The following is a 23566-nucleotide window of genomic DNA, read 5'->3' as shown; positions in this document are numbered from 1 at the left end:
CAGGAGGGGGATGGGGCCTTTGTAGGGATCTGGAAAGCTTAGCTGTCTCCAAACCCCCCATCCTGGGCTGTGACCCAGCCACTAACCAGGAGGACACCCAGAGAGGTTCCCTCAAGGCCCACTCCTCCTGAGCCATCACAGGGCCCGGAAACAGTGGAAAGACTGGATCCCAGACACGTCACTGCAGGTCCCTACGCCACAGCCTCCCAACAGGGACAGCAGAAGGAACAGCAGCCACCTCCAGGTCACCACGCTGGTTGTCCCAGGCTCAGAAGTGTCCAGACTCCGCACGTGTGGCCAGGGCCCACAGCAGCCAGAAAGACAGCAAGGACACTTCCCGAAGCTGCAGGACAGGGGCTGGGCTCCACCTGAGGACAGGGCACAAAAGACAGGCCATGCCAGGGGGGAGCGCCCACCTGGAGGCAGGGGGATGGACCAAAAGGCCCCAAGAGGCCCTTCAGGGAAAAGATGCCACAAAATCAGAAGTTACCTGGGACTAAAAACCCTGCCGGAAGGACAGATCTACTGTGCAACCCACAGGACTAGGGAGGACTAGGGAGTGCCCCAGACCAGGGGGGACACACAGATGGCTTCTAGGGGCCCATGCCCAAAAGTCACTCCCCTCCCCATCTGCAATCAAAACACCCTATGGCATGGCCTTGGCGGGAGCTCAGCCTCTTGCTCAGCTGCAGGGAGGTGGAGAGAAGCCAGGGGAAGGGGCTTCCACCCAGATGCCCCGGGAGCAGGGTGGGGAGCGGGTGCCAACCTGGAGCAGCGGGCAGGGCCCGAGGCTGGCGTTGGCCGGGGAGCCCCGTGGGCTGGAATTTATGCAGCTGCCTGTGACTCCTAAGGCGAGACGAATCTCCAGGCCGCTTTTCTCAGCAGGAACAAGTCTTTCCCTCAAATCGATGGTGACACATTTTTAAACTCTGATATTAAGGAGGGAAAGATTTTGCCGGCCCCCCTGGGGGCAGCCCTTATTAGTCACGGGCTCATCTGAGAGAAGCCGCAGCCGCAGGCCCCATGGGCCTGGGCCTGCGCAGGACAAGAGGCCCAGAGGCCAGGCTGCGCCACCAGACCAGACAGTGGACACCACACAGCAGCACGCGACAGGGCAGAAGGGCCTCGGGGGCTGGAGCGAAGCCACATGGCAGGGAGGGGGGGGTCTCTGGAGAAGATGACAGTGGGCTCCATCCCTAGCAACACACACACGCAGAAGGAGAGTGAAGAAAAAGGTACAGGGTAGAACGAGAAAGAAGCATTAATATTAATATAAAATCTAAATCGGCTTCCAAGTTTGGAGTTACGAAACCAAAATTCCTGTTTCGTGGGGTATTTTTTTTTTTCTTTTTTGGTATCAGAGACTAAACCATGCTAGGCAAGCGCTCTGCCACTGAGCTACAACCACAGCCCCCCTTTTCTTTATTTGTGAGACAGAGTCTTGCTAGAACTTGCAATCTTCCTGTCTCAGTCTCCCCAGGGCCTGGGATTACCAGCTTGTGCCATTGGGCCCAGCTGTTTCCCTTTTTATAATGGCTGCTAGGAAGCTCAAAGCTGCATCTCATATTCAGTTGGAATAAACTTGCTCAGTCTGTTTATATATATATATATATATTCAGTTGTAATTGGACACAATACCTGGCACTTTATTTATTCACTTTTTTTTTTTTTTTTTTTTTTTTTTTTTTTTTTTTTTTTTTTTTTTTTGTGTGTGTGTATTATTATTATTTTACAAAAGTTTATTAAATTTACAACAGACTCCAACATAACACTTCATTCTAGCTATAGGTGGCAAAAGATGTTACAGCGGGGATCCAGATGTTTAAATAGGAATGGAATCAACGGTCACCATCATTTCAGGCACAAGAATCGGCTTACTTTTTGCCAGATTTCTTAATTCCACCTGTGGCCAGGGGGCCCTTCCCCGCGGCCTTTGCTTTTAGCTCCTCAAGTTTCTTCTGCTCCTCTTTTTGTTTCTGTTTGAAAGCCTTATCTTCCTCATCCATCTCCTTGGCCTGCTTCTTAGGTTGTTTCAGGGGCTTCTTCTTGCCACCTTCCCGGCCGGACATGGCGCCTGCCGCCCCTTCCCCAGACCTTGTTCCTAAACCCTATTTATTCACTTTTATTTGGTGGTAAGGATGAAACCCAGGGCCTCACACATGCTAGTCACAACCCCAGCTCCTTTTTTAGATTTTTTTTAAGACAGAGTCTTACCACATTATCCAGGCTGGTCTCAAACTGGAGTAATCCTCCTGCCTCAGCCTCCCTGGTGTCTGGACAGTAAAAGCAGATACCATCATGCTCAGACTCACTCTAGTTTTGAAGTGTCATCTGGGCTGGAGCCAGGGTAGGGTGCCAGTAACCAAGCAGCCCCAAGCAGCTCCCAGGAGCATAGACTACAAGGCAGGCATGAGCCATGGTCCCTGGGTAGACCAGACGCCAGCTTCAAGCAGCAGGCTGTAGGGCTGAGAGAAGGTCAAGACCAGGAACCAGGCAAGAGGAGGCTGAAGGGCTGCAGTTATGGCCAAGAGGACAGGGCACATTCTAAAGAGATGCTCCATCAGGTGTGGTAGCACAGGCCTGAGAGGCCGAGGCAGGAGGATCTCAAGTTCAAGACCAGCTTCAGCAACTTAGCGAGACCCCCATCTGAAAATCAAAAATAAAAGGACTGGGGATGTAGCTGAGAGGTAGAACACCCCTGGGTTTCATGCCCAGCACCAAAAATGTGAGTCAATCAATAAATGCCTAAGTCAGAGCCCTCTGTGTGGCTTGGTTGCTGTGCTGCCACGGAGCTGCATCCCAGCCTGGTCTGGTTCTTTTTGTTCCTGTTTAAGGATTCTTGGTTCTATTGTACTTATTTTTCAGTGGGAACCAGTAGGTTAAATATTTTTTTTTTTAAATCAATGGTAGCTCACACGCCCACTTCCTCGGTAACAGCAGTCACCATTTATTGAGCTCCAACCACCTGTCAGGCGTCCCAGGCACCGCCTACAGCCTGTCAGCACCTCGGGGAGGGCTCACTCCGCGGCTCACAGAGGAGGAAACTGAGGCTCAGGAGGAAGGCTCTCCTGCCCAAGGTCACAAGGGCTCGCAGTGGCCAGGGCAGGACTTGAACCCAGCTGAGTCCTGTCGGACCCTGACAGGCCACCCTCCCACCCCAGAGCCTCGGGTCCCAGCAGCCCTCCCTGGCACCAGGGTGGCTCCCGCCTCTTTATTAAGAAGAGAACAGGCTGAGTCCAGGTCACCGACAGGGAGGTAGCCAGCTGACCCGCAGAATTCCCTCCCCAGGGCCCGGCCAGGCCCCCTCCCAGCCAAATGCCGGTCTGAGCCTCCGGGGGAGGCTGCCTCCCGCTGCCGCCGCAGGATTTAGCTCCGGTGACAATCCTCGCCGCCGAGCTCCCGCAGCAAATGTCAATTCTGGGCCATTTGCTCCGTAGGTTTTCATGTTCCTGCTTCTCCTCCACATCCGCAGCAAGGTGGCTCTCGCTCTTCAAAAGGGACGTGGCGTTTGATGGTGAAACACAGCCAGGCGGCAATGCTAACAGCGGGGACGCCGCGGGGACGGCTGGCAGCGGGGCCACGTGCGCCGCGCTCCTTCTCCGGGCGATGGCAGTGTCCAGAGGGGGAGGTGGGGCGGAGGGACAGGACGGCGCAGGGGCCACCTGTGGCTGCTGGGAGGGGGCGTCATGCCGCGGGCGGCCTGGCTGCCGGGGAAGGGCCGCCCCCGCCGTCTCCGCCCCCGCGGCCCCACTCCGCGCCCTGCTGGCCTCCGCCCGCGGCCTCCGCCTGGATATAAATAGCAGGGCCTCTCCCTGCGCGCCAGCGACAGAGCAGCAGAACCCGCGGGCCGCGGCCACCCCAGGGTCCCCAAACCTAGCGAGTCTGTAGCCCCTGCCCGCGCTGGCTGTTCCGAGGACACACAGCGCAGGCACCCGGGGCTCCCGCAGGGACCAGACCCAGCGTCAGCAGGCTGGCAGGTGGACCCGGGAAGACAGGACTGGTGCAAGTTGGTGGCAGAACCGGATTTTAGCTCTATTCTGTCTCATGAGCAGCCACAGCCCAGGCCACCTGAGGCCTGCAAGGATAGCGCCCACCAAACAACTCCAGGTATGCGTCCTCCCTGGGGCACGCTTGTCTCTATTTTACCGAGAAGAAAGATGAGGCTCAGAGAGATTCAGTGACTTGACCAAGGTCACACAGCTAGTACACAGTGAAGCTAGGACTTGTACCCAAGTCTCCAAGTCCAAATTACAAGGTGTCCCACTACGGAGACCCAACAGACCACATAGGAGGTGAGGAGCCAGGGGCGGGATCCCCTGAATCAGCTTGTGCTGTGTCCCTGAGGCCAGCCCAGGACTCACCCAGGAAGCGGGATCAGGGTCTGGAGTGTGCAAGAGCCCACCCTAGAGGTCTGGCGGGAAGATTCAGTTCAACCCATCTACCAATGTCCCTGCACACAGCCCGGGGCGAGGGGCCCTGGCTGCCACCTGCGGCTGTGGCCAGACCTTTTCATCTAGGGACAGGGTGCCCATCTCTTAAACAGGCAGGCAAGCCACAGCCTCGTGGGGAGTCCTGAGGCCGCCGGGCAGCCCTGTGCCCAGCTCTGCGGGTCCCTCCAGGAGAGCAGGTCCCTCCAGGAGAGCGCGCCAAGGCTGCAGCGCCAGCCCTTCTCATGCTTGGCCGATTTAATGGTCCCCATTAATTTCAAAACACATACATCCCCCGGCTCAGGCCTGCTCAGCTCAGTGCTCGGACAGCACGTCAGGGACACGGGCAGGCGTAGCACAGGTGCGGGCGCTGAGGCCAGGTGGCCTCAAGGACAGGGGTGGGGGGAGCTAGACAGAACGCCTTGGGGGGCCTCAGCTCATGCAGGAGCAGGAGGCCACTCCATGGTGGGATGAGCCCCGGACACGCATTCTGACACGAGTGACCATGACGAGGAGAAAAGGGACAGAGAGTGGCCCAGAGCCGAGAGTCAAGAGTCTGGAGAGTCTGGGCTCAGGCTCTGCTGTGCCTGCTGTGTGACCCTGCGCAGGTCATGTCCCTCTCTGGGCTCCAGTTCCTGTCCTGTCTTTCTCCCCAGGCCTGTAGGTGCCTTGAAGGCAGGCGCTGCGTCTTACTAAACCTCGCACCCACAGAGGCCCACAGAGGTCCAGGATCCACGGGAGGGCCCTTAAATGTCCACCACCATCCTCATTTGTGAATCAGTCAGTACCCTCTGGCCAGCGGGGTGGACAGAGGGCTGAGCGGAAGCAGAAAGGGGTCCCACAGCAGGTCACTGGTTCTTGTAGTCCCTGTGCCACCTGACCCAACTCCCAGAAGCACTTACTCACTCAGTCATTCAACAAAACATGTACTGAAATCCAGGACAGGGTTCCCGCGTCCAGGACCCGAGTCCCTCTCCCATTCCCTGGGGGCAGCAGGAGGCTCTGGCCAACGCACAGGAGGCATGGCGGAAGACCTTGGGGTGCCAGGACCTTCAGGGTCCTTCCAAGTCCCGCCCACCGGACAAGGCTCGGCTCACTGGACCAGGCCCTGCAAGCCCAGGAGGGCATCTCAATAATTCAGGAGATCCATCATTTATGAATTTATGTAACCACGGTCGACCTTGCGGGGTGAGCCGCCCGCCGCCCGCAGCGGTGCAAGCGAGGTCCTGGCGGTACCTGGATGTCCAGGGCTTTTTAATGTGGGGAGGGGGGCCACCTGGACCCCAGGCCCCCCAACTGCCTCTCCATCCTCTCTGCCCCTTGCTCCCAGACTGGACCTGGGTGGGGGCTGCTGTAAAAGCAGAGCCGGCCGCTCCCCGCTAAAGCCCCAGATCCAAGACCAGTGCGGTGACCCTGCAGAGGGTCTCAGCCTCCTAGTCTGCAAAATGGGGGGCATGTTCGTCCCAGCCTCAAGAACAGGCCATGTGGGCAATGGAGGGCAACCGCTGCACAGAGACACTCAGAGACAGGCAGGTGACAGGCAGCCCAGCCCTGCGGGTCCATGGTACACACCAGGATGGGGACTTGGAACACAGGACAACTGGGCGGCTGGAGCCCACCATGAGGCCTCATGGGGTCAACGAGCCCCAACAAGCCCCAGATGTTAGTTTAGTTCTCAGGACAAACATCAGTCCCCCTCACCTTCCCAGCTGTGAGGCCAGGAAGGACACGCCCACTCTGGGAAGCAAACTTCCAGCCAGAAAACCAGCTCCTGTGGCTTCTGGGATCTGGAAAGTCTTCATCCAGCTCTGCCACCATTTAGCTGTGTAACCTTGGGCAAGCTGCTTCCCATCTCTGAGCCTCAGTTTCCTGGCTGCTACAGGACAGGGAGTGAACGCAGCCGAGGCCTGGAGGAGATCTTCCCCCAACTTCTGGGCTCCTGTCCTCACTCTCACGCACTCCCAGGCTGGAGCCCAAGGGAAATGCCCACAGCACCACTGACCAAGTGCCCCCAACTCAAGACCTGGCCACAGCACAGGCCGAACCCCTCAGAGCTGGCCCACAGCACCCCACCCACCTACCCTGGCCAGTGCTCTCCCTCTCTCCCCTGGAATGTCCTTGCCAGTGTTCCTCTCAGCCTGCACTCCAACTCAAGTGCCCCCTCCTCCAGGCAGCCTTCAGGATTGCCCCCGTCCATGCAGGCAGGGGTTGGGATTAGGGGTTGAGTGTGACTTGGAGACTTGCTGAATAAATGGACAAAGGCCACCACTCACAATTCTGGTTGTCACCTGCCCAGGTGGGGCATGTCATGGCTCTCCCCATGCTCCTCAGCTTGAATACCCACATGGGGTGACCCTGCCCACCCCTCGGCAACGAGGACCTGCCTGGCCGTCCCCTCTCTGTGCTGGGTGTCCCTGGAGGAGGCAGCCAGGGCCCAGCAGGATCAGGAGCTGCTAGTACCGCCCCATCGCGGCCGGCCACGCGCCTGCCACTCTGGCCTGTGCCGCCCTCGCTTGCTGCCGGAGGGTTCCGCTGCCTCGCGGCCGGCCGGCAAGCCTCAGCAAACACATTTAAATCTGAAGTGACAGATAAAGCGATTTACGGCGACAGTTTAGCGTCAGATCACTTCCCACCAGGCAGTCGCGTCCCTGCGGCCCCCCTGCCTGCCAGTCCATCAAGGCGGTCTCTAAATCACCACTCCAGCAGCAGCGGCCAGGGGACAGCTGGGAGCAGGGGCGGGGCCGCTCGGTGGCTGCTTGGTGGCCACTCGGTGGTCCCGGCCTCCTGACGCGCGGGCTCCCCCCCTCTGGGCAGCAGGGGGATAAGCCAGGGCTGGGAGAGCCTGGGCCGATGAGGGCTGCAGGGCTGCAGGAGCCCAGGCTGGAGGCGCCGAGCGCCACTCCTCACGGTGAAATGCAGCTTCCCACCGGATCTTCGCCCGCCAGCCCGGTGCCCAGACCCCACAAAGACCTCCCCGACCCGCCTCGCCTCCGGCCACCTCCTTAAGAATTAATTGGTCCCTGCAGCAGCACGAGGCACTTGATTCAGACCTCCCTCCAGGGCTTTTTCACATTATCTTCTACTTAGTTGCTCTGGCCCGACTGCCCCAGTATTAATCTACCCGGGCTCCCAGGCTGGGCCCACACGTCATCCTCCCACCCACCCTGGCGTGGGGCTGGCGGGGTGCCATTCTTTTTTTTTGTACCGCAGATTGAACCCAGGGGCACTTAACCACTGAGCCTATATTTTTTTTATTTTGAAACAGGGCCTCACTGAGTTATTTAGGGCCTCACTAGGCTGCTGAGGCTGGTTGAACCTGTGATCCTCCTGCCTCAGCCTCCCAGGCTGCCGGGATTACAGGCACACTGCGCCCAGCTGGACGCCATTCTTCAGATGAGGCTCTGAGGGGCAGGGGCCAGCAGGAGAGCTGGGGTTCCAGCCCACCCGGCCTCTGCACGGACAGCAGCACTCTGGCACTCTCAGGGAGGGCGCTGGGCTGGGACTGCTTTGAAGGGGAAGACCCCTGTGTCTTTACACAAAGCATCACTTTCACTCTGTGTTGCCCATTGTGTCCCCGAGGCCCAAACTGGAGAGCCAGACCCCTGGGTTGACCAAGAATGGGGGTCTGTGTGCCCCAGACATTTCCTGCCTGGGCCGTAGCTGTCTGTCAGGAACAGGGGCCTGGCACAGGCCTGGGAGGCAGAGGCTCCAGGCGTGGAGACAGCTGGGCCAAGGTCATGGCCCTAGGGCCAAAACAGACACCATGGGCTCCCAGGATGGAGACCCCCAGACCTGAGCTCCCCTAGGGCACAGTGCTGGGGTCACAGGCCAAGCCGGAGAAGAAGGCAATCGAGAACGGGGTGGGTGAGGGCCTCCCTGCTTATCTTGCCAGCACGGCAGCCCAATTTAATTAAGATGGATGTGGCATGCCCCCATGGGCAGGAGCCGTGGCGGGCACAGATGGCAGGAGCCTGAGACTCTCCCAGGCACTGCCCTAGCAAGTGGCCTTGGCCACCAGCCCGTGGGGAGGGCAGAGGTGTGACTGTTGCACAGACTTGGAAGGTCTGTCCCCAAGTATGCTCCTGCGACCTCAAGCCCTGCCACCCACCAGATACCCCACTCTGTTCTCTGCCCCCTCACCCCTACTGCGTACCACCTGGCATAGCTCTCTCTCATGTACAAACCCCCCATCCACCATCATGCCCCCCACAGCAGCACACATACCAATAAAGTGGGGTGAAAACCAGTGCTGGGCTTGGGATGCCAGGTGGCCAGTGGGAAACAGTCCCCTTTCCAAAGTCTGCAAGGGGCCTATGGGTGGAGCCTCTGTCCCCCCTCCCCCCCTGAAGTGGGAGGGGCACGGTGTCCCCTCTGCAAGCCCCCAGGGCCCTAGACAGAGGGAGAAGCCCACAGCCTAGGAGTCCCCATCCCCCTTTCCCTCGCAGCCCCCCATGCCTCCCCTACAGGGTCCCTGAGCCAGACCCAGCCAGTGACACCCCTCCCCATCTGGTAGCAGGGACAAAGAGAGACCCCTCCGCACAAAATCCAGAAGCTCTATCCAGATCTCCAGGCCCCGCCAGCCCACACCCACACCATCCCGGGGGCCACCGACACCCGCAGGGCCAGCACTGCCCATGGCTTCAAAAATAAAGACTTAAAAATTCCCACCCGAGATAATCGCTGTCTCCTTTTGCCTATTGTGGTGGCTCCGCGGTCGGCGCTGAGAAGCAATTATTCACGGCTAATGATTATAATCAAGTCAAATAGAATTTAATGGACACGTATTCTCTTCCTGCTTGAAACTTTACATATGAATTAAGCACATATGGGTTTCACGAGGCACAGACGCAGATTTATGCAGCCCCGAAAAGCCCCGCGTTGCCGACGACTTTTATTCCGCTAATAAACAGGCTGATTGATGGGCTTGGCCGGAGCCGCGAGCTCTGCTGCCCCCTGGCGGGCGGCGCGCCGGGCGGAGCCACAGCGCCAGGACCCGGAGACGGAGGACCCCCCCCACCCCCGCAGGTCTGACCAGGGCCGCGGCTGCCAGGACACCCCGCACCCAGGCTCTGGAGGAGAACCCATGTCCAAGGCCTGCTTCAGCCAGTCCCCGTGGTTCCAGGACAAGTTCTAGGTCCTCTTGGCTGAGACTAGAAAAAGGAGATCCCAGGAAAACAGGCCAACAGGGTGGGGTAAACTGAGGCAAGCAGAGGGAGATGGAAGCCCATCACCTGCCGCGGAGGGAGGCAGTGCAAAGTGCCTGGCATCCTAGGGACAGGGATGGTGCTCAGGATGATGCCAAGGGCCTCGATGGAGCAGTGTGAGCTGGCACACACCACACACCCACGGCATGGGTGCCCCCCTACCATCCCCTTGTGCAGCTACGACCCTCGCCCCAGCCCCGGGCAGCGAGATGCAGCCAGCGGTGGATGCTTCTCATGAGCAGCTGACAAGCTGCTGCACCCAGCCTGGCCAGTCACAGGGCACTTAGGAAGGGCCATTAATCATGCCTGTAGCCTCCAGAGCCCCCAGCCCGCTCCATCTGCATCTTGCTGATACCCGCCAGGGTCCTCCTCTGTGGTCCACAACACAGCCGTCCACCGGTGGGCTGGGAAGGAGCTCATGAGAGTGTCTCCCTCAGGTCACCACAACTCAGCAGGAAGAGGACCAGAGGGCCCCTCCTGCACCCTCGCCAATGACTGGGCAGCCCCATGACCTTCATGATCACCCCCAGGGTCAGCCCAGCCCCTCCGGGCACAAGACCTTGCTCTTCTTCCCTGGGCCTCCAGGACATCTGCCAACCCAGAAGTGGCTGTCTGAGTTCTGTCTGCCTAGACAGACTCACAGTCCTTGCTGCCACCCACCAAGGGCAAGTGGCCCAAGGGAGATACACCAAAACCACCGGCAGTAACAAAGACCTTCCAGCTCTCCCCACCAGCCACTCCGAGTGGGAACTCCTGCCTGTGTGTGACTTGTCACCTGTGCACCCACCAGGCCATGTGCAGGGACAGAGCAGTTCCACAGACCCCATAGGGAGACAGCTGAGCAATGCCACTGCGGGAAACACTGCAGACCGGACAGGGAGGCCGGGGACACAATGAGCAGCCCCCTCTGCCTGAACCCTGCAAGCCCCGTCACCTAAGGAGGACTGGGACCACTCAACGCAACCCACTGGCCCCCTCTCTGGCACTGAGGTCAAGCCCAGCGGTGAGAGGGAGGAGATTCCAGAACCCCGGGCTGTCCTGGACCTGCATGGGTGGGGCAAGGGTCTTCACCACTTGGAGCCCAAACCAAGAAGGCCTGCCCTGGTGCCACCAGCTCTAAGAGGTGCCCTCCTCTGATGCCGAGAGAGGGAGCCGGCGTCCAGCGCTGGGGTGCAGCACACCTGCCCCGGGAAGCACCCCGGCACCTGCGGGGCTTGGCCTGCCCTTGGCGCCCCACTCCTGAGCACCGGGGTCCTTTCCCAGAGCCCTTCGACTCAGCCAGACGGTAGGGCCGGGCAGAGGAGCGGCACCTTCCTCCCTCCCGCCTCCCGCCTCTGTATCATCACAATAAACTGCCACGCCAGCAAGAGGCGAGGGACACCAGGAAGCCAGCAGCTCGCGTTTCCAAGCGCTGGAGGGCTGCCAGGGGCCGCGGGAGGCCTCTCCACCCGCTCCCAGCTCCCTCACCTGCCCGGCCGCAGGGGGCAGGGCGGCCACGCAGAGGAGGGGGCGGCTGCAGCCCCCACCCGGGACGACCGGCTGGGCCTCGGCCTTCCTGGCAGGGCCGCCCGGCACCGTTCCAGCCCGGCTCTCTCCCTTCGCCAGCCGCTAATGGCTTTCGGAGCTGCGAGGCGGCCCTGCGAGCGAGGCGCCCCCGACACAGTGGGTCAGGGTTTCAAGGGAAGAGGAGCCCAAGGGGCCGACGCGCTGCGCTCCGGCGGCGCCAGCAGCCCTCCTCGCCCCATCGGGAGCCTCTGTGGAGCCAGGTGGCGCCCACCCGCGTCCAGCCCAGCAGACCAGAGCGAAGGCTAGGCAGCCACCAGGTCTCTGACCAGTCACTCACCGGCGTTGACGATGGCATCCACCTCCAGCTTGGTGATGTCACCACGGAACAAGGAGATCTTCTCATTGAGCTGCTTGTCCTTCTTGAACTTGGGCTCCTCCACCTTTGCCGCCACCCCTGGAATATAGGTAGGAGCCACAGGGGTCACAGGGAGGCCCCCTGCAGAGTGACCAAGGCAGGGCCCACAGGTCAGGTGCAGCCCCACTGTGGCAGTTTGCAGCATGGTGACCACTGATGCTGGCGATGACATCCCACCCTGAGTGAGGATGCAACACAAGGTCTTGTGGCCTCTCATGACACCGTGAGCAGGTACATCGTGCCGCCCACCCCCACTTCACAGATGTGGAAACTGAGGTGTAGGTGGGATAAGTGACCTGTCCCAGATTACCGGTTACCAGGCCAGCATTCGCAGAGTCCGGGAGCTCACCAGCCCACCCCCCCCAAGGCAAGCAAGCTTCAAACCTGGCTCCCGACAGCCAAGTAATCAAGGGCAGGTGGCTTATATGGCCTGGGGCTGGCTTCCTAGTGGTGTCGTGGGAATAAAAACTAAACTGGTCTCAGGCTGTGTAATCATTAAGTGAGGTGACACCCACCGGCAGAGTCCCACACACAGCAAGCCTCCACCGGTCCATGCCATCGGCTGCTTCTCATCTGCATGACTCTCCCAGGCCACACGCTGGAAGGGGCCACAGCCCAAGGGCACCAGGCCGGCCGTGGCAGGGCCTACCTTTCGCCGTCTCCTTCCACGTCGGGATCTTCTTCAGCCGGATGAAGTCTCTGCAGAAGTAATGTTCCTCCCTCTGCTTGTCACTCAGGCCCTTCAGGAAGGCTGCAGGGGCGGGGCGGGCAGGGAGGAGAGTCAGGGGGGGCAGTCCAGGGCACTCTCGCCCGCCAGGCTGTCCTTCCCACAGCCAGTGGGGAGGGCACATCCTAGGGCTGAGTGTCCGAGAGTCCCCAGAACATCCTGCCCCAATCTCTTAATTCCAAGTGGGAAACTGAGGCAGGGGAGGCTGAGGGACTGTTCGGACACCTGGGACCTCTCAGTTCAGAATTCAGTGTGGCCACTTTCCAGCCGTGTCCCCATCTCTGCGGGTCCCTCATTCCCTCATTTGCAGATGAGGATTAAAACTTCCCTAGCAGAATAATTGCCACCTCACAGGTAAGCCAGGAGGTGGGCACCCTCTGTTACCTTACCAAGGTCACCTCAACATCATGACTTGGGAATGGCAGGAGAACTGTCCTCAAAGTGCCACAGAACCAAGCAGATCTGGCACCTGTTGTCAACATCCCCCCAGCACTGACTGAGGGCACCCCACGGATTTTTGCCCATTCTACAGATTAGGACACTGGGCCTAGGGAGTGGGGAGGCCACCCCTGGTCACAGAGCTAGTGAGTGGGGGCCAGGGCCCCACCTACTCAGGGATCCCGGGTCAGCGGGGTGGGTCCCCTGCTGCAGCCCCGCCTCCTGGGCTGGGCCATCCCTGTGGCCACACCAGGCAGAAAACCCAGAGCCCAGCTCCGGGCTTCTCTGCGGGGCAGCGCGGGTCCCTGCTCGCAGCTCACGGGCTCCTCCTGCCGGCCGCAGGACGCCTGCACACCCAGGCTCGGCCCAGCCCGGCCTCCTGATGGAGCAGCCCCTCTGCCTGCCTGCGGGGTTGGGGGTGGGGTGGAATCACTACTCCGGGCAAAAGACCACATCGAGGAAGTCAAAAAGCATCAGAAAATAGGTAGGAGGGGGCAGCAATTAGACGAGGTGCTGAAAGAGGGATGGTAGCCTCCTGGAAGCTTCCATGGAAATGGCGGGGAGCAGGTGTTCAACAGACAGGCGGGTCCCCCAGGGAATGCCCTCTCTCTGCCAAGGCCATCTAGTCCATCCATCCAAGCCTCTGTCTGTCTCCTCATCCGCCCACTGGTGGCTCTGGTGACAACACCCCCAGGATGCCAAGAGCGTGGCCTGACATAAGTCACAGAGAGGCTGGGTTCTGAGTCTGCTCACAGCTGTGGTGGGATTGCGGTTCAGGCCGGCAGAACCCCCACACTGCCTACCGGTGGCCCGTGCCAGAGCCACACTTTCTGGCAGCCACTTCCTGGCCCCTTCCACAAGCATTTACTGGGCACCTACAACATCAGATTGGGCCCTGGGGATATGCAAAATGTGGCAGAAGTGACCCTGTGGATCTAAAATCCAGCCGGGGACCCTGAGGCTGAGGCAGGCATCACACAATCAAGCAACTCAAACCCTGAGATGTGCTGCAAAGGGATGGGCAGGAGACGGGGTAACAGAACCCTGGGGCCTGGGGAACACGGAGGAGAGGCGGGGCAGGCATGAAGGTTGATCAGCTGCAGAGCCCCCAAGGCTTATTAAGCTCTGACCCCATCCCAGCGATGCCATGGCAGACTGCAAAGTGTGCCCCCAATTTAGGGGGATTACTTACTCCCCAGTAATCCCCAGGACCTTGTGCACGCTAGGCCAGTGCTCTACCACTGTGCCCCAGCCCCAGCCCCCTCTTCATTCTTTCTAAGGGGACAGAAAGGCCCCTCCACCTCAGCGTCCCTCACACTCATCCTCCTGCACCCCATTCTCAAAGGACTGCCCTCCCCCAGGGCACACATGGCAGCAGACTGAGAAGCCTCCAGGGCTCCCACTTGCCCCTTTCTTAGCGTGGGGGGTCCACTGAGGCTGAAGGAGCTCAAGCAACCCTCTGGGCTTGAAGCCTCCAAGGCCCTCTTCTCTAAAACCAGGGTGTGGCACGGTGGAGCACAGCTGCAGCCCAGGAACTCCGGAGGCTGAGCAGCACAATCGCTGGAGGCCTGTAGTTTGAGAGCAGCTGGGCAACAAGGCAAGACTATGAACTCACAAAGGAAACCCCGGGGCGAGGGGGGGGGTCTGGAGAGTCGCCTCTAGCATCCAATGAGAAGTGGGCTGGGCTAGCACGGTACCCAGTGAAAGGCGGGTCTGCTGGCTGGCAGGTGGCACCACTGAGGGCAAGGAAGGTCCTAGAGGAGAGGCTGGCCTTGAGCCAGGCTCTGTCCCTCGCTGGCAGTTTGAATGCAGATCAGTTAATAAATATTTATTGAGCATCCGGCCCAGGGGCGCAAGGCAAGGTGAGGTTCAGAGTCTGACTGAGAAAAAGGGGAGAACAGGGAATCTTCTGGAAGGAAGTGATCCAGCTTCTCTGCTCCGTCCCCAGGAGCTGCAGATCACTGGAGGAAATCCTCACCTCCAAGCAGAAGGTCCTGCAAATTCCTGAGCTCCCCCCTCCAGCACCTTCTGCCCAGACCTCCAGCTGCTTTCCCCAGCCAGCTCCCCTACTCCTGCTCCAGCCACAGAAAATAGGCGGCCATCAGATGCCGCCTCCGCCCTCACCAAGCTGGAATCACCACCTGCCAGCACCTCGTCCTCCCTCCCTCGGGTCACCAGGCATGAAGGTCCTTCCTCCCAGCTGCCTTCCAGCCCTGGCAGCTCCCCTGGGCCCTCCCACACTCCCCTAAGCCCACCCAGGGGGGTCCCCATCAGGATGAAGGTCAGGCTGGGGAGGAGCTGGGAGGTACAGCACTTGCCTAGCATGCACAGGACCCTGGGTGCATTCCTAGCACAGGGAAAATTTAAAAAGATCAAACGTCAGGCCGGGGTTGAGGCTCAGTGGAGGAGCACTTGCCTAGCAGGTGTGAGGCCCTGGGGTCGATCCTCAGCACCACATAAAAATAAAAAAATAAAGTTCCATCAACAACTAAAAAATATATTCAAAGAAAGATCAAGGTCAAGGTCACCTGCCACGTGTCCTCCTATGGACAGAAAATCTCCCCTTTGCCTCACCTCCTCTTTCAACCCGCACCTCCCTAGGCCCCCACATTATCTCCAGGGATCCGGCCCCTCTTCCCACACCTCCAGCCCCTCCTGACTCCTGGGCCCTCCCCAGGCCCTGGCTGCTCTCACCCCTTAAAGTCACATCGGCAAAGCAGAACTCTACTCCTTCCCCAAACCCGTGCTTTCTCACAGCTCTCCTCTCCCGCTTCCTTCCTTGGGCCCAAAGGTCTTTCCCTCCCCTTCCTCTTACCCCAGATCCCATCCAGCTACGAGCCTGTTAGATTTATCCCCTTGACGCCCCTGGGGCCGACCCCACCGCCACACCCTGGCTCCGTCCCCAGCTGGTCCCCCAACTCCACATCATCCCCTCACTTTTTTTCTGGTACCAGGGTTTGAACTCAGGGGTGCTTGACTTCTGAGCCACATCCCCAGCTCTTTTTATATTTTATTTTGAGACAGGGTCTCGCTAAGTTGCTTAGGCCTCACTAAATTGCTGAGGCTGGCTTTGAACTCACAATCCTCCTGCCTCAGCCTCCTGAGCCGCTGGGATTACAGGTATGTGCCACCATGCCCAGCCCACATCACCCCTTATCCCATTCCTTGTACAGCTGCCCAGGGAGCCTAGGAACATAAGCCAGATCCTGTCCCTCCTCTGTAAAACTCAGCTCAAACACCAGGGCCCAGTGACAGCTCCCCCCATCTCCCACCAGATCACTCACCATTCAAAACAACCAAATGGTTCCCTGTCTCAGGGCCTTTGTACCTGCTGTGCCCCCTGCCTGGGATGCTGCTCTTCCTTTGAAGTCCCTTCCCCACCACCCTTCCTCTCCCTTCCCTGCTTCCTAGACAGATTTGCCTTTGTTTTCACTTATTTCTGACTTTGACCTTGGTCACCCCCTTGTTTTACAGAAGAGGCAACAAGATCTGCCTCTGGTCACACAAGTGAAAGGAACTTGAGACAGGGCTGTCCTCCCCATTAACAGAAGCCTGGTCTAAGTGACACAAAGCCGCAAGACCTCCTCTCCCTACCAAAGTCCCAAAGATGCCACTTCTTCCCGGAGACAGCCCCCTGGCTCTGCCACCAGCCAGCTGGGTGCCAACCTTGGGGACATCTGTCATCCTGTGCCAGTCTCAGACCCCCGAGGGCATACCTCAAAAGGCCCGAAGCACTGGGCTGGGCACTTGCCCCTCACATCTAGAATATTCCACCTCTCGTCAGAAGGACAGATACAGATGTAAAGCACAAGTGAGCTTTATTTTTTTTTTTAATAAAAGATGTAAAACATGCATTTTCATTTTCCTTCATTTTTGGAGAGGCGAGAGTATTTCACAGCTCACTGAGACAGGTGTTGTAAAAAGATGTTCGCAGTAAATTTTGATGGGGGGGCTGACCCCAGACAAGGCTCCCCGCGGCTGGCAGGAGGAAAGGCGGGCAGGCGGGGACAGCTCCGCCGGGCCATAAAGCGCGCTGGGAAAGCGAGAAGTCAATGATGTGTTTTAAGAAGTGTCTTTATGGCGCTCCGCGGACGGGGCGGGCCCTCTAGAGGAGGCCAGGCGGGGAGGGCTGATAACGCCAGGTGCCCATGACAAGGTGGCGGTTAGACTCGGTGGCAGGGGCATTAATCACCTGTGCCTGAGGTCCCCCAGGAGCAGGGCTGGTCAAAGCCTGTAACAGGAGTGACGGGGACAGGGCACAGGGCTCCTCCGAGCTTTCCTGCTTGCCTCCTCCCACACGGGGACATGCCAAGCTGCATCTGGGCAGATGGAAGATCACCCCCCATTCCCAGGTGTGCCTGGAGCGTTTGCCGTTTCAGCGGCCACATCAGACACATGATCACTCCGGATGAGCTCCCACGGGGCCTGAATTAGCCCTGGCCCCTGCCCGCGGGATCCGCAGCTAGAGAACAGGAGCCCTCGCTTGAGCCACCTGGGGCGGGGGGCGAGTGAGGCTCAGAACGTACAAGGACAGGGTCTGCAGGAGCCAGTGTCACTGTGCCCAAAATGGACCTGAGCGACCAGGGTCACGGGACCCTCTGCAGGCCATCGCCGCTGATGTGATCTCCATCCCACCTCACAGACAGGGAAACGGAGGCTCAGGAGCAGGGGCAGCAGCACCCAGGTCCCGTGACACCCATGCTCCTTCCCTTTGGCACACAGCTCTGCCCCCACGGACAGGTCAGCGCGAGAAGACAAGACCAGGCCCCTCCCGCAGTGACACGGCAGGCCTCAGGTGTCCCCAAGAGTTCCGCCTTAAGGCCCCTCACACCCAACCACCTTTCCACGTGGCTCTCTGCACGGTCTCATGGTGGAAAGGCACCAGGGGGACTAACGTGGCTCTCCAGGACTGAGAAGACCGAGTCAGGGAAAGGGATGCCTGGGCAGTGAGATCGGACACTGCCAAGCTATGGAAAAAGATCCAGTGCCTCCCAGCCAGCAAGACCTGCCCGAGGGTCTTTACTGACCCGAAAAGTGGGCGATGAATGTGGAGGGGAACAAACCGGGCGTGTGCAGGGGCACCCTGGGCCCAGGCCCAGAGCACGCACTCCACACGGCACGGACTGAAATACTGAGCAGCCAACCAGGAGAGGAGATTCTCAGTGGGCGGTGGGTCCCCTCCCAAGAAGGGAAGCTTGCCATCCTGTCCTGGGTCTAGCTTCCAAAACCATTCCACCCACCCCTGGGTGAGAACACGCGATGCTGAGCAGGCCTAAGGCTACCATCTGGCTTCCGCGTGGCTTTTCCACAGCGGGAGGCACCCCTGCCCAAGCACATGAGGGTTTCAGCCCATTGCCTTCTGTTTCCCCACCCGTAAACTGCACATCTTCCTCTGACCTACACATCAGTCTCTTGTGAGTTTGGTTACTGCCAATCTTAGAGAAAGAATCATATCAGGCAAGCTGACAAGCGTTTGGAGGCCTATCTAGCTATATTCTTGAGAGAAATGAGAGCACATGTCCATCAAAGATATATGCAAAAATGTTCAGAGCAAGTTTTATCCACAAGAAATGCCCATCAAGAGAAAAACAGGTAAACCATGGTACATCCTTAGGATGGAATATTAGACAGTAGTAAAAAAGACAACCACACACTGTTGCTTCACCCGATGATGTTCACAGATCACACAGACATGGAGTAAAAGGAGCTGGCCATGCTGTTTCCACAGAGCTCAAGAAGACGTAAAACAGACAGTGAGAAGAGTGACGGCTTCCCAGGGTTTCTCAGGAGTAGTGGGAGTGCGCTGGCCACCAGCTGGAGGAGCACCATACAAGGATGCATAGCCCGCCAAGAGCTGTGTGCTCCGCGCACTCTGCTGCGGGACTGACCTCAGCTCCAGATGCAGTTTGAATATAATGAAAACAACTGTAGGACATTGAGGACCATAGGCAGACTCCAGTTAGGGGCAGTCTAACTGGGGCAGTTCTGCTGACCTCCGGCAGGACACTCTTCTGTTTAGAAGGCAGAGCCTGGGCTGGCTCGGGGTAGAGCGCTCACCCAGCACAGGCAAGGCCTGGGCCCTGATTTCCCTCCCTGGAGAGTGGCCAGGCTCCCGGACTCAACTCTGGATCCTTGAACAAAGTGGGAAGAGGCCATGTGGGACTCTGACGACTAGGCCACCTATATTAGGGTCTCCTCTGTCCCCTATGCTTTGGGGGAGGCCAGGACACTCAAGAGCCCTATGGGGAGGTCCCCAGGATGAAGAACTGAGGCTCTAGCCCACCACTGTCATTGGGATCACTCCTCCAGCCCTAATTGGACCCCCACCAACTTTAAGGGAGACCTTGAGCCACAAACACCCAGCTTGGGTACTCCCAATCCTGGCTCTCAGAGACTCTGAGTTAATACGCGTTTGCTGTCTTGTCACAAAAGTTTGGATCAGTTTATTTATTTATTTATTTTGCAGTACTGGGGACTGGACCCAGGGTCTCCCACACGCTAGGCAATGTTCTACCACAGAGCCCCAGCCCCGGCCCCTTTTTTTATACTTTATTTAGACACAGAGTCTCAGCTGGCTTTGAACTCTCGATCCTCCTGCCTCAGCCTCCCCAGCTACTGGTTCCCAGGTGTTTGCCACTGCCTGGGGTGATTCTTACGCAGCAATAGAGGCCCAAACACCAAGGAGCCACTGCCACCTTGGTGGAGACACCTACCTGCATGCTGCTGTGGATGGGCTTCTGGGGTGGGGGTTAGGGTTAGAGGCAGGAGACCCCCAGGTCCTTTAAGCCTGACCAGCTGTCACTCAACAATGGGCCTGGAATGATGGGCCCAGCCAGAGTCTTCCCATCTGGCTCACTTAGTTCAGGCCACCTTCCCTGAGAAGCCCCCCTGCCCCCCCAGCTCAGTGACCCCTCTAGCTTTTTCCTGGCACTGACAAGACCTGACACTGTCTCTCCTGTATGAGCTCCGTGAGGGCAGGCCCGTGCCTGTGCCACTCACCACTAAATCCCCGGCACTGTGGGGCTACCTGCCACATAGAAGATGCTCAGTAGCAATCTGCCAAAAGAATGGCTGGAAATCCCAGCTCCAAGCGGAGGAAAGAGCCCCCGGAAGCCACAGCAGCCTGGGCACCTCGGGCTCCACCAGCTTCCACAGGTCCAGCTGTTTTCAAGGGTACCAGGGAATGGGGGGCTGGGAGGAAAAGGGCCTGGGTCCTAAGAGCCGCAGCAGACCCCAGAACAAGTGCGAGGGACTACCTGTCTCCCCAGTTCTCTCCCACCATCCTGGCTTGCGCCTCTCTGACAAAGAGTGGCTCCCTGAGAGGACAGTGACTCCCCTGCCAGGTGTCTCTGACACCCCTACTCCTTGCCCTAAGGGGTGATTAGGACAAGGGCTGACAGTGTGACAGCCTCTCGTTTTCCCAGCGAGTACAGCAGGTGTTTCAGGATCCAGGGTATACAACACAATCCAAATGACAGCAATAAATCATTTTGATTTCTACTGCTACTGTCGCCAGCCCCAAGATAGCCACCTTCCTTTTACTTCCAGGCCCAGGCCAGCTTGCCCTGCCCCATGGCCACACCCACCAGCAGCCCAGCCAATGAGGCGCCTTTCTTGCTCTTTTGAAAGAGGACCCGGCCAGGAGTCGTCACTAGAGCCCAGGGGGCAAGCCCTGAAGGGCAGGGGCAGCTGGACAGTCCGACAGGGCTATTTGGAGCTCCTAGTCCCCTTCCCAGTCCAGGGATTCATGGCCCCTCCATAAATTGTGGCAGGTACAGAGGGGGAGGAGTAGTTTGATTCTTGGCGGCGACAGAAGGAAGGTGTCAAAGGTTCTCACAAGCAATGCCCCATGTCCGTCTGCTCCCCAGCCCCCTAACCTCCTTGCCCCCAGGAACGCGGCACAGACAGCTGCAAGTGGCCAGAAGCCAACAATGAAGACAAAAGAGTACCAGACCGTAGCCAGGAAGGCCCTAAGCCGGGCGGTGCTAAGAGCAGGGCAGTCCTGCCTAGGGAGGTCACTCTGTGGAGCTATCTGACCCCCTAGATGGACGGCCTGCCCCAGAGCTATTTTCACTTGGTCTCAAATGCCACCACTTGAGAACCAAACTACAAGTATGGGGAGGTCAGTATCCTAACTTCAGCTCAACGAAAATCGCGGAGTGACCTTGGAGAAGTGGGTTCTGGCCCTGGGCCTCAGTTTCCCTCCTGCACAATGGACTAATGTGGTAGGTCCCAGATGATTTCTGGGAGTACCCAGAGACCCATTCCAAAGGTTTGGCCGCGGTCCTCACACTGCCCCTGACAGGAGACGCGACCTGGTCTTGTGTGAACCCGAGCGTGCACCAGGGCACCGGGCAGGGGGCGTGGCTGAGAGCGGGGGAGGCGTCCGACTCAGGGCAGACCCGGCCTCAAGTTCCCAGGGTCTCCCGGTGGAAGGGGCTGCTCGGGGGTGCTGACCAATCGGGAGACCCACGTGGGCCACCCTCGCCCCTCGCACTTCCACTTACATTTTGCCTCCTTCCAGTCGGTGGAGGTGCTCAGGTCCACCTTCGCCGCCATGGCCAGGGGGGCCCAGGTGCGCACCCCGGGTCTCCGCCCCACCGCCGCCGCCCCCCAAGCCCCAACTCCCGCCGAGGTCCGCGCGCGGGGGCCGTGAGCGCCCAGGGACGCGGGAGGGCCGTACGCACTGCTGCGGGTCCGCGTGGGACCCGAGGGGCCGGGCCGGGGGCGCGAGGCGACCAGCAGCTGCCCCGCCGCGCGCAGCTGTGCCAGACGGCGGGACACTCGGCTCAGGAGAGACATGAGCAGGCGGCGCGGGGCAGTTGCCCGCCCACTTGGACTCTATTTAAGGTGCTCGGGAGAGTCTCTCCCTATTTACTCGGGGACCCGGTGGCGCGTGCCAGCCCGTGGCGACCTGCTTCGAGCCGGCGGGCGGAGCGGCCAGAAAACCCGGGCGCGCCGCTGGGCACCCTGGAACTTGTAGTCCGGCCCGCCGGCGGGCCCACGCTCCCGTGTACACACGTGCGCGCCCCGCCCGGCCGCCGCCGCCCCCGCGCGAGAGCCCCGCCCCCAGCAGTCCGGGTCCGCGGTCCCTCGACGGCGGGCGCCTGCTGCAGCCCGCCCCGCTTCTGCGCCCCTGGCCCCTCCGCGGATCGGGGGCCCCGGCGCTCCGCACGCAACTCGGGAAGCAGGCGCCGCGCCCTCGGTGCAGATAGAGAGACCCGGACTTTTCTCTCCACCGTCACCCCGGCGCCGCCTCCACGTCCCACGCAGCTCCCGATCTCCTCCCAGACCCCAGGAGAGGCTAGTTCTAGCCGGCGGGCGCCGGTGGGCAGAAGACTGGTGCCCAGCCGGTATTCCGGGTGTGGCGACTTTCCCAGGCCGCTGAACCTCTGCCTTCTAAAAAGCCCCAGGGGTGGAGGCCAGCTGGAACCCGAATTTAGAGCAACCGGCGACATAGGGACCTAGTGGAATCTGAAGGCAGAGATTTGGGTGCCCTGTGGCTTTCTCGGGTGGAAGAATTAGGTCGATTTTTACCTTTATATTTTCCCTAACTTTTCACAGTCGTTAGGACAGATAGATTTTTTTTTTTTTTAATTTTTTTAATATTTATTTTTTAGTTCTCGGCGGACACAACATCTTTGTTGGTATGTGGTGCTGAGGATCGAACCCGGGCCGCACGCATGCCAGGCGAGCGCGCTACCACTTGAGCCACATCCCCAGCCCATAGATAGATTTTTAATTGAAATATTTTAATATTTTCCTATACTATTAAGATCATTTTTATAATAATGGGTATATTTCGGGACTGGGGGTGCAGCCCAGTGGTGCAGGCACAGGCCCTGATAGGTTGATCCCTAGCATGAGGTGGGGGTGGGGAGATGCGGTGGGAGTTTCAGTGCCTGGGAGTTAGAAGCCAGGATTCCAGAGAAGGTTCCTATATAGCTGCTTTGCGTCCTAGGATACACTGGCCTCTTGAGGCCCCAGCTTCTGGAGCTGTACATTAGGGATGAGTCGGTGCCTCAGGAATGAGATCTGGCTGGTTGCGAACCTGCCCCTGCAGCAATAGTCCTGGCCATCTGTGAGGGTGGCTGATCTGTCACCCCCACTGTGACCACGGCCTTGCACTTCAGACAGTAAATCAGCTGGAGGGTGGGCCAGCCCAAATCCTGACAGTGACACGTCCTGGTAGAGAGGATAATGGGGCCAATCAGAAGCCAGGGGCCAAGAACTAACTCCCCCAACCCCACTTGGACCCAGATCTGTTTGGTCCCCATCTGATAAGTCTTCTTTGCAGATGTCACTGATTCACAAAACAGGGGGCTGACCCTCTGAGTTTGGACCTATTGGTACTGTAACATTACCACAAATTACCTGGTAGCTTAAAAGACACCAATTTATCTCATCTCTAGGTTTCCTAAGACAGAAATCTGGACACAAGTTGCTGACATCGAGGGATCCTCAGGGCCACCTTCCTTCCCAGAAGCTGCAGGGGAGGAGCTGTTCCTTTTCCCACTTCCAGAAACCACCCACATTCCTTGGCTGGTGGTCCCTTCCTCCAGCTTCGAGGCCAGCAGTGCAACAGCTCTCTTCCGACTTCTGTGGTGGCCTTTCCTCTGGCTCCCATTTCCCTGTTCCGTTTTCAAGGACCCCTGGGTTTACCTGGGGCCCGACAGATAATCCATGATAACCTCACTACTTAAGGTCAGTGGATTTGCTACCTAATTCCCTCCTTGCCGGGCAACATTTTCATAGGCTTCAGGTTTAGGATGTGGATGTCTTTGGAAGGTCTTTATTCTGCCGTTTCTCTCCTTGCTGGCAAGGTCTGGGGACGTGGATGCTAGGAAAG

General features: G+C 58.9%; 2 protein-coding genes across 7 annotated transcripts in view; both read right to left on the bottom strand.

The window, feature by feature from the left end:
• Positions 1-21672, bottom strand: part of Macrod1 (mono-ADP ribosylhydrolase 1) — a 136167-nt gene extending 114495 nt beyond the window's left edge. For 2 of the 6 annotated variants that reach the window (XM_026414406.2, XM_077798017.1), the window contains exons 1-3: positions 21225-21670; positions 12202-12303; positions 11475-11591 (exon numbers count right to left, since the gene is read on the bottom strand). In XM_026414406.2, the coding sequence (XP_026270191.2) occupies positions 11475-11591; positions 12202-12303; positions 21225-21519 (514 nt within the window). In that variant the 5' untranslated portion in view covers positions 21520-21670. Of the gene's footprint in view, positions 1-11474; positions 11592-12201; positions 12304-21224 lie in introns of all 6 variants that reach the window. The other 4 variants (XM_077798016.1, XM_026414407.2, XM_026414403.2 and 1 more) reach the window with 4 other exon arrangements.
• Positions 1719-2102, bottom strand: LOC144254524 (translation machinery-associated protein 7). Its single transcript, XM_077797812.1, has one exon. It carries the CDS (start codon positions 2067-2069, stop codon positions 1875-1877), a length of 195 nt encoding a protein of 64 aa, XP_077653938.1. The 5' UTR covers positions 2070-2102; the 3' UTR covers positions 1719-1874.
• Positions 21673-23566: the final 1894 nt, after the last annotated feature.

This window comes from Urocitellus parryii, chromosome 4, assembly GCF_045843805.1.
Source record: "Urocitellus parryii isolate mUroPar1 chromosome 4, mUroPar1.hap1, whole genome shotgun sequence".
Lineage (NCBI taxonomy): Eukaryota > Metazoa > Chordata > Mammalia > Rodentia > Sciuridae > Urocitellus > Urocitellus parryii.
The sequence above is the reverse complement of the archived record's forward strand: the minus strand, read 5'-3'. Positions and strand labels throughout refer to the sequence as shown.